The sequence below is a fragment of the Oryzias melastigma genome, linkage group LG13, assembly GCF_002922805.2.
Source record: "Oryzias melastigma strain HK-1 linkage group LG13, ASM292280v2, whole genome shotgun sequence".
NCBI classification, from domain to species: domain Eukaryota; kingdom Metazoa; phylum Chordata; class Actinopteri; order Beloniformes; family Adrianichthyidae; genus Oryzias; species Oryzias melastigma.
The window spans coordinates 29824825-29834994 of record NC_050524.1 but is presented as its reverse complement, the minus strand read 5'-3'; the positions used below and the strand labels follow the sequence as shown (position 1 = coordinate 29834994).

General features: G+C 36.7%; 1 protein-coding gene across 1 annotated transcript in view; it reads left to right on the top strand.

Moving 5' to 3' along the window:
* Positions 1-1562: 1562 nt before the first annotated feature.
* Positions 1563-10170, top strand: part of igsf11 (immunoglobulin superfamily member 11) — a 168604-nt gene continuing 159996 nt past the window's right edge. The window contains exon 1 of the mRNA XM_024277760.1: positions 1563-2098. Within this exon, the coding sequence (XP_024133528.1) occupies positions 2038-2098 (61 nt within the window). The 5' untranslated portion in view covers positions 1563-2037. The remainder of the gene's footprint in view (positions 2099-10170) is intronic.

Sequence of the window (10170 nt, the reverse complement as noted above, 5' to 3'; positions counted from 1 at the left end):
TTTTTCTTCTGTCCCCTTTTCATTTTTTTTTTGCTTCATGTTTGAGTTTGTAATTCAAGGTTGTACTGCATGTTTCTTTTATTGAATAAAAATAAAATAAAAAATAAAAAATCAATGAAATGTGTCCTACTTTGTGTGTATTCAAACTCTAATATATTTTCTTTCAATTATGTTTTTTAGATTTATTCAATTTTCTCTGTCAGATATATTCTTTTGCGCCCATAAAATAATAGAAAAAAAAGAAATTTCTTTTTTTATTCAACATTTGGGGGTGGGTTTTTGCTTAATTTCTGCTAAATTGACCCGATACACAGTAAAATTTAAATTTGAAATGTGGAAACAAATAAATAAGTAGTTTTTTTTTATTTGAGGTCAGCATCATTGTTGGAACAGACTGATTACCTAGAAAATGCAAATTTTTCCCCCATTTATTGAGTAGTTTTCATTATTTCAATTATTTTAGTTTTTCCAGACGTTTATTGGAGTGTTGGATAAAAGCATCTGTTAAATTAGTAAATGTATTAATGCATAAAAGTTAGTTGAATATTTAAAAAAAACATTTTAAACCTAATGTTGTCTAGTTGTTGGTTATTGATCTGTTTTATTTTGTCTTTTTGCAGTGATGGTTTCCTAAGCTGCTTAGATCTCACCTGAGTTAAACTCTCATACCGACGGCGTGTTTCAGTCCCAGCGCGCTTTTATTTACATTCCAAATGAGGAAAATGACTACTGTAGCAGCCTAAAATAGAAACCCTGATCAAAGGAGCTGCTGAAGTCTTTCATTAGAGCAGGAAGGAAGTTGTTGAACAAATGCAGCCTTGAGATTTATTACAGTTTATTTTTAATTTAGCTATTTATAGCTGCAGCCTATTAAGTGTGTTGAATATGAGGCCATATGGATATAAAAAAACTGTATAACCTCATATTCTATATTCTATTCTATTGCATTCTATTGTATTCTATTGTATTCTATTCTATTCTATTCTATTCTATTCTATTCTATTCTATTCTATTCTATTCTATTCTATTCTATTCTATTCTATTCTGTCGTTCTGTCCGCGCGCCACAGGAGGGCGTGCGCGCGCCCCTATCTCGCCTGGCGTCAGCGGTCTCCCAGCAACAGCTCATCCTCATCTTCTTCAGCTGAGTGCAGTCAAGCTGCGCAGGCTCAGTCCGCGTGAGGCGCGTGAAGTGACTGATTTCTTTACAAAATAAAAGCCCCAATTATTTTTGATATTAATAGTGAGTTAACTTTTTTTCTTCAGTAATTTCAGTGGAAATATATTTCAATGAATTGGTTAAAAAGTTAATAAAGGAAGAAAAGATTATGTAAATCGCGCTGTTACACTTTTTAAACTGTCTCATTATGAAAAAAAAAATGTTTTGTATATTTGATCTAACTTTGTTGTTGATGTTGTTGCTGGTAAAATCCGACTAAATTCGACTGAAAGGCAGATTAAAAACGAAAATACTGACTGCTTAGAATGGGCTCCTGTGATTTCAGGGTGTTTTATTCTGGAAAGGCCGCGGCGGAAGTGGCGCCTCGCTGTCCGGCTTGGCGCTCGGCTCTGCTCGGCAGCAGCGGAGCAGACGAGAAACCATGAAGCGCAACAAGACGCGCTGGAGAGAGTCGACCCGCGGACGGGAGGAGCGCCAAGTCCAGATCTGTTTTTAAGTCTCTTCCGGGACTCCGGGCAGATTCGGGACAGCCAGCAGGTGGACACCGAGTTTAGTCCGAGCGTGCGTAAACTGACCGGAGGGTCCCGAGCGGGGGAGCCAAAAAAACAGTCTTGGAGTTGCCAGCAAAGCACCAAACAAGTGGAGACCAGATCTGCGTAAAGAGTGGCAGTTGATTGCTGACATTTGGACATATTTGAGGACGCTTTAGAGAGGAAATGCTGCCGGCGTCCCCTGCGTAAAAAACGCTTTCTTGCCACAAAAAAGCCATCTAAAGGAATCTTTATTTTACCAAAAAAGAGCCCGGGAGCGCAGCTGACACTTCATAACAAACAGAGGCAGACAGCTCAGCGCGGAACCATGGTAAAGTTTCAAAACTCCGACCTGTGGATAGCCTGGATGGTTATTTTCTGCATGGAAGGTAAGTTACGCACAGAAATACCAACAACTGTCTTACAAAAACGGATCCTAAAAGGACAGCAAAAGTGTTTTAAGCGGCTTACAGATGTTTTATAACCAGGATAAATGATTGTTGCAGCCCTATCTGCTTCCCCGCAAAAACAGATGCCTCTGGAATTAAATTGTGCCAATGGTCCAACCTCTCCAAGAGAGCGTGCCACGGCCTTTGATCCCGCTCTTCTTTCCTACAGTATGTTTGGATCAGGAGGACAAATCCCCAGCAGTCACAGAAAAACCAAAGCACCATTTCAATGACTTTTCTTCCCCCCCTCCGCCATATCTATCCAAGCACTTTTGGATGACGCGCGCCTCATCCATGCGCTCTTTGTCTCCCGGTGTTGGTTTTGCTCCACCAGAGGAGTTGTTTGGAGCGCGCCGCGGCCGCTGGAGGACCTGGAAGCGTGGTGCGGGTGTTGTTGTTGTAGTAGTAGTGTGTTTTGAAATAGAAGCAGAGCAGAAGGTGGAGAGCTGCGCTGGTAATCCGCCCGATTAACGAGAAGTAGGCTATGTGGAGCGCGCGGTAAAACCAGCACGTCGGTCCACACTCCAGCAAAGGGAAGCGCGCGCACACAGAGAAATACTGTCCCGAGGTTTTTTTTTACAGCAGGATTCCTGTAACACTTCGCGCACATAAACAAGAACTTCATAATTTGCTTAAAAATACCTGAAAACAAAGTCAGGCCGGATTCTGTTTTCCTGTTTAATAAATCAAATCATCATCATCACATAAAGACACACGCTGTCATAAACATAGATTTATTTAAAAAAATAATATATTTTATTAGATTTAATTTAATTTGCATTTTTCACTGTAGTTCTTTTGTTTCAATCGATCCTAGTAAAGCTGGGTTGAGTGTTTCTCCTTTCACTGCACAATTGGGAATTCAAAAATTGTTTGGCTTTATTACCTTCTGCCAAATGAGTGAACCGTCAATCGTTTCTAAGTATTCTCTGTTTGCTTGTTGCTGTTTTGGTTCTGGAGTTTAAGTCTTATAAAAGCTTTTGTTTTTATAGAAACTATTCAAGAAATGACAGAAACACTTTAGTAACAGTGGTCTGGAGCCTTTATACCTGGGGCTGGGTATCCATTATAATTTCCAGAAACGATTCAAGTTGATTCAGATTTTTTTTTTGATTCTTTAATTCAATACAATTTTGAGTTTACACATTTTTGCACATTTGTTTAGAAATACATTAATAATCTACTATATGTTTTGAATATATTTATATTAATCTGATCCAGTTCACATACTGTAAATATATCAGTGAAATAATGAGATTATTAATATCATCCAGTGTTACATGGATTCTCTAAAGGAGAAGTTCTAACTAAAATGTTCAGATCATTAACATTGTAAACATTGTTCTGCTTCTCCTGGAGGACGTTTCAGTTTGGACACTAGGTGGAGATCTCGCTATAGCAGTACACCTTATTCCAGAAGAAGAAGAGCAAAAACAGTGTTTTAGATCATAAATGGTTACTTTATAAATATATTTTCAAAAGAGTTTGGAAAATTCTTGTCTGAGTTTATAAAGTTGTTAATTTAGTCAGTAATGTATGTTTAGGTTGACGAGTGTTAGCATTAGCCGTCCTGGGAAATTCCATTAAAATTTGAGTCAAGCTAGCGGACCTTAGCTTTATATGCTAAATCGATTGATATTTTTATGAATCGCGACCCCGAAAGTGACAAAGCGGTTAAGGAAATGAATGAAAAAAAATGAATGAATTTTTATGAATTGATTATTGATCTTTTAAGCTTAGGCCGATTCAAATCGATTCATCGATTTTATTAACCCAGTCATATTTATACCAAAAGAGCTATTTGAGCCTTTTTCTCACTGATCAATAGAACTTGTCGTTCACCCTTTTGAAATGTTGTTACTTAAATTCCTTATTTTGCATGAATAAAACCATGAATTTACAAAGAAAAAGCTAATTGTTTTGACAGAGGGTCATATCACTTCCTTCCAAAATAAAAGACTTCCTTTTCCACATAGGACCATTCCACCCAATGGCGTTTTCTCTTGTTAGCTCTCAGGTGTACCTTGGTAGGCTGTCATGCTTTTCCCTACTTACTACTGCTGTCAACCTGTTTATGCTTCATGATTTCATAGAAATAGTGTACAAATATACAAATATATCAACTACTTTTTGTGTAACATTGTTGAGCAGCATAAAAATACGTGCCTTAAGCACATAAAACGACCAATCAGAGAAAACATTTGCTACAGTTTTGATACTATTTGAAGCTGTGTAAAATAGTGAAGTGATAGAAGAGCACATAAGGTCACTTGAGTCGGTGTAAATGTCAGCGAGGTACTCTACAACAGGGGTGTCAAACTCTATCGCACAAGGGGCCAAAATCCAAAACACACCAGGATGAACAGAATAAACATTTATTGAACACTCGAAAACACAATTTTTTTAACACAATTATGAACTAGATATATAACATTACCTGTGATAATGCTGGTGTGAATGCTGTGAGCTGAATTTGGCTGCTAAAGATGCTAGTTCTAATAGCTGAAGATGCGGAAATTGATAGCTAAAAATATTGAGGGTGATTGCTGAAAACGCTGAAGTTGTTAGCTGAAATCGTAGAAGCGAATACCTGAAAACGCTGAAGCTGATAGCCAGCTAAAATGTTAGCTAAATGCCAAATTAGACTAAAAAACAAATTAAGACAAAAAAAAATAGTTTAGCCAAAACAGCTAGCATGTAGCTGAAAAAATAGCTAAACTTCAAAATAGCCAAAAAATAACAGAAGAAAGCCTAAATTGGCCAAAACAGCTAGAATGTAGCTGAAATATTAGCTAAATTCCAGTTTTATTAGCCTAAAAAATCTTTGTAAATTCCAAAATAGTTCCAAAAGCTAGCATGCTAGAATGTCAATTTTAAGACATTAAAACCGTAATTTTTTTAACATAAATAATAAAAAGGCAGGAATATTATTCCAGGATAAATCAACTTAAACTTTTCAATATTTATTCATAAAAATATATTTTGTCAAAATTATACAAATTAGAAATAAGCGCAAGATAACATCGAGCCATTAATATAGATAAAATGAAATCTTTAACGTACTGTAACTTTTCAACGGTAAACACGATCATTCCAGTAGAATCTGAAGGAGAAAAGCCGCTTTTCTCCTTCAGAATCGTGTTAACGGTTGAAGAACATAAGCACTGGAGCTCCGGAGTTAACGGGTTAAATATCTTCATTAGAGCTCTCCATCACTTTCTTTTCTTTAAAAGGGCGACTTTTTAAAACAATAAAAAATCCAATCACAACTAACAATAGTAGTAATTGTATCTGTTTTTAGCTAATAAATAGCATTAATTGAAAAATGAATGCTACTATTAAATCATTTACAAATATTCATGACAGAATCAAATGTCAGAATGAGGTCAAAATGATGCTCAGCTGTGTTGGACTGAATTAGCTGCTGAGGTGTTTGACTCTCTTACGGCTGTAGAGCTCAGTGGTCTCGGCGTGTATCGCTGTTTGTCAGCTGTATTCAAGGTTACGTGAACCCACACAAACATCTGTCGGATTTATTAACCATAACCCTCAATTTTTGGTCAAGTTAAAGACCCACTCTAATGAAAACTGTGTTTTTTTGGAGGACATACTTAAAGAAAATTCAGCTTAAAATTACATTTCTGAGAATTTATTTATTCAAATTGTTGTGTGAAGAGGAAGAAAAGATAATATTTTAGGCACTCCATTCTGATGCATCCACTTATAGACAAATATAGATCCGGGAACGTCTTTGTTTTCCTCGTCTGAGCTGGAATCTGGATCAGCTCCGATATTGCTCACCAATTTTGTTGCACTACCAATGTAAAATTTGGGTTGTGAGGGACTGTAAGCTAGCAGGAAGGCATGTAAACAGAGAGCTCTCAGTTAGGGCTGCCACCATTAGTCCACCAATTAACGACCAATCGACTATTAAGGTAGTCAAGGACTAATTTAATAATTGATTAGTCATTACTTTATATAATATAGAGTCAGAGTGTAGTAAAGTTATAAGTTCTAATAACATTCTGCTAGCTTTTTGGACTACACTATTTTGGCATTTATTAAGGTTTTTTTAGACTATTATGGAGTTTATATTTCAGCTGCATGCTAGATATTTTGGCTAATTTAGGATATTTCAGTTTTTTAGGCTAATTTGGAAGTTAGCAAATATCTCAGGTGCAAGCTAGCTATTTTGGCTAATTTAGGCTTTTGTTTTTGCTTTTACACCATTTTGAAGTTTAGCAAATATTTTAGCTACATGTTTGTTATTTTGGCTAATTTAGGAATTTTCAGTTTTTTAGGCTATTTTGGAGTTTAGCTAATATTTCAACTGTTTGCTACCTGTTTTAGGTAACTTAGTTTTTTATTTTTTTATTTTTAAGGGTACTTTGGCACATAACTAATATTTTAGCCTGCTATTAGCGTCAGTATTTTTAGCTATCAATTTTAGCGTTTTCAGCTATTAGCTTCAGTCTTTTCAGCTATCAACTTCAGAATATTCAGCTATCAGCACTGACATCTTTAGCGACCAAATTCAGCTTACAGTATACTCACACTAGCATTATCACAGGTAATGCTATATATCTCGTGGTTCGTTAGTTTAAAACTTATGATGGTTAAGATGTGCGCTTTACATCCACTTTGCCCATGACCCGATTAGTCGACTAATGTTTAGATCTCGCTCACAACTAAGTTTCTAATAAACAGGTGTCGCTCTGCACAAGCAATGTCCCAGGTTTTTTTTTTAAATTTTGGTGAAAAAAACATAATCATAATTTAAAGACCACTTGGAACGATTTTACAATAAATATAAAAATTGATCGACAAAAGAAGGAGTTGTGGTTGTTCCCCTCTTCTTCATCCTCTGTCTTGTCCACAGAGTGAGGGACTCATGACTGCAGCGTAACTCCTGAAGTGGCTGCAGTTGCTGGCCAGCGCTCCCCTCGCCTCCTCCGGCTCCTGCTGTGGGGAGCTGCTCGTGTTGCTATAAATAAGCTCTGATGCAGCAAAGCCAGTATTGATCATGGAGGCTTGTTTTGGACTCACGTTCTGACCTCCGCCTTCTCGTCATGTCAGACGTTGTCACTTGAAGGATCAGATCAATGCTTAGTGCTCTCATGAGAACATTTTGCTTCCACAGATATGATATTCGCTTTTAGGAGCTCACTTTGCTGCAGCAGTGGAAAGTTTTTTGGTTTTTTTTAAATGAAGGCAAAAGTTTGGAAAAACTTTAAACTGAGAAAGGATCCAAAACTCCTAAGTGACTTGCTGGGTGCATGGCAGGACATTTCCGGCTCTCAGCATCAGGATGGAGGACGTGCCACGTCCTCCTCAGCTGTCATCGCTCAGCAGTTATTCATGAATATTGTATCTCCGCCTTCTAGGGAATGTTGAGTCACTTGGATATGCGGCGCTTAATCTGAGGAAAGTTTTCATGAGGCTTTGCTCAGCCATCGATTCAGCTGTTGTCACAACAAACACCACCAGCTCTGTCCGCGATGGACTGATTGAACGACGCAGCCCCGAAAAAAAATCCCCCTCAAGGGTGTGTCAGGAACCGATCTGGACATTCAATCAATTCAGCAAATTCAATTCAAGCGGGGTTTGTGCTTCTGAACTTTTCAACTGCTGCGTTCAGCCACAAACAGAGCAGAGATCCTGCTTTCCACGTCTTTATATCAGGGTCTGAGTAAGAAAGGGACCCAGAAATGGAAGAAAAACACATTTTTCCCTAGGTGCATTTATCCATAAACCAAAGTAGAAGTCGGCCAAAATCTCCTCCCCGTTCCCATCGTAAGCCTGTTAACCTCTGAATCTGTGCTTAACATCCCAGCATGAAATTACTCAACAAGCCGGGATTGTCTGTTGTTTGCAATCTTGTTTTGTTTACTGATTACATTTCTCATAGTGAATCTTTAAAGTATAATTTACTGCATGCAGGTTTTTTTCATTTGGAGGTCTTTAAGGGATTTTGTGGTTTAGAATGAAAAAAAATCTGGGTTTTACAAAAACTGAACCTAGAGAAAGTAAAAAAGACCCATATTTAAGGGAAAAACAGTAAATGCTGAAAGAAGATACTTTTGGACAAGAAGTGGTTATCCTGGGCAGATATTTTGCTTATATATATATATATATATATATATATATGTATATATATTAAATACACAAAGCAAAAACACAAGGGTATGTTTATATGTATAAATACCATATGTATATATGTATATAAATACAGTATTTATATATATACAAAGCAATTTGATATATATACCCTTTTGTTTTTGCTTTGCAGATTTTTTTGCTTATTTAAATATATATTACCCCCCCACACACACATATATATATATATATATATATATATGTGTGTGTGTGTAAGCAAAAAATACACAAAGCTGAAACACGAGGGTATATATATCAAATTGTAGTTTTATATACAGTATATATGTCTATACTGCATGTTTATATATATACATATATACATATATATATATGTGTGTGTATGGCTGATGTTATTCATAGGTATTTATAATTACACTTAAAGGTAGGATCCATTCAGAATAGAATAGAAAATACTTTATTAATTATTATTTAATTATTCCTTGATGGTTTAACCATTACCGTAATCCCAACCTTATCCTTTTCTGGGTTCATGCGGGCAAGTAAAAAGTTCTGCCCTGGCTGTCCATATTTTAAAAATTTTGTATGAATAGACACTTTCTTTTTTCATTTTTAAGAATTTTTGACCAATTTCAGCCTTTTTTTTGTTGCTGTTTAGGTCTGACAATTTTTGTTGTACACTCAAAAAACAGAATCTTAATAAGTAAAAAGATCCTTGTTTTAAAAAATGAAGTATTTTGGTGGCAATGCTAGATATCCTTTGTTTTATTTTATTTTTTTCCTTTACAGATTTTAAATTGTGTTATTTTTATGGCAATAATCACCAAAATTAAGATTAAACATTTTTTGTGTTTTATGACATGAAGACACACTCTAAAAATGTCTTCATTCCTAATGACATGGTCAAAATAATGTGAGAATTGTGTAAAACAGCTCGACTGAGCTGTAGGTTTCAAAGATTTATTCTATGCTTATGTGTCATAGCTTTTGTTGTCAGTTTTTTAAAAAAAATCAAACGGTAAGAACTTTTTGAAACTTTAAATTTTAAATATAAAACAAAACACCTCATTGTTACAGCTGAAGTGATCGGTAAGTGCCACGGTGAGTTCAGGGACCACTTAGGGTTAAGAAAATACGTCTCAGTGACTGGGAAATTCTCTTATGATCAAAACTATTTTTCTTATCCCATTTTTGGTTATATAAAGAAGGTTTTTTTATTATTTGGGGGATTTTGACTTATTTCTAGTAATATTTTGCTGTGGTTCATTATTAATTTTCTTTTCTTTTTGGTCTAATTTGTTCTCACACCTTTTTTGTGATGAATCATGAAAATCTGAGCAGGTGGAGGAGGGAAATACCTTTCAGAGGTGGCACAGCTCAGCTCGCACTTTAATCTCCTTTTTTTTGCACTTAACAGAACACATCCTCTTTCAGCTGAAGCAAAATGTGATTAAAAAAATCCAGCCTGTGTAATTTTCATCTAATAAGTAATGTTTCCTCCCCCCTCTGCCTCCTCATTCCGCCTGCTGCTAAAAAGGAGCAGCTGGAACAAGAGTGTTGGACAGATGGAACTTTCCACCTCGATTATTTTTCCTACTAAAAATAGCTTCTCAAAAAATTAAAAGACCTCTGGGACCGCTCGCAAAGTGCATGCTTGTGTGTGCGCGCGAGTTTGAGCGACGGAGAACTTCAGACGACGCGGCCCTGGGATGATGGCAGCGGCGGCCGTCCGGGGAGAGTAAATGAATAAATGATGGGTAGATATTTGGAGGAGAGAGCAGCACTGTCCCGCCGCCTCTTAAGCACACAAACCAGGCCCTGAAGAGTCCGGGGGCCACTGTGCTGCATGGCCAAGCATCTGACGCCAGCGTCAGATGTGGTCGCCTTACAGGGGTTTG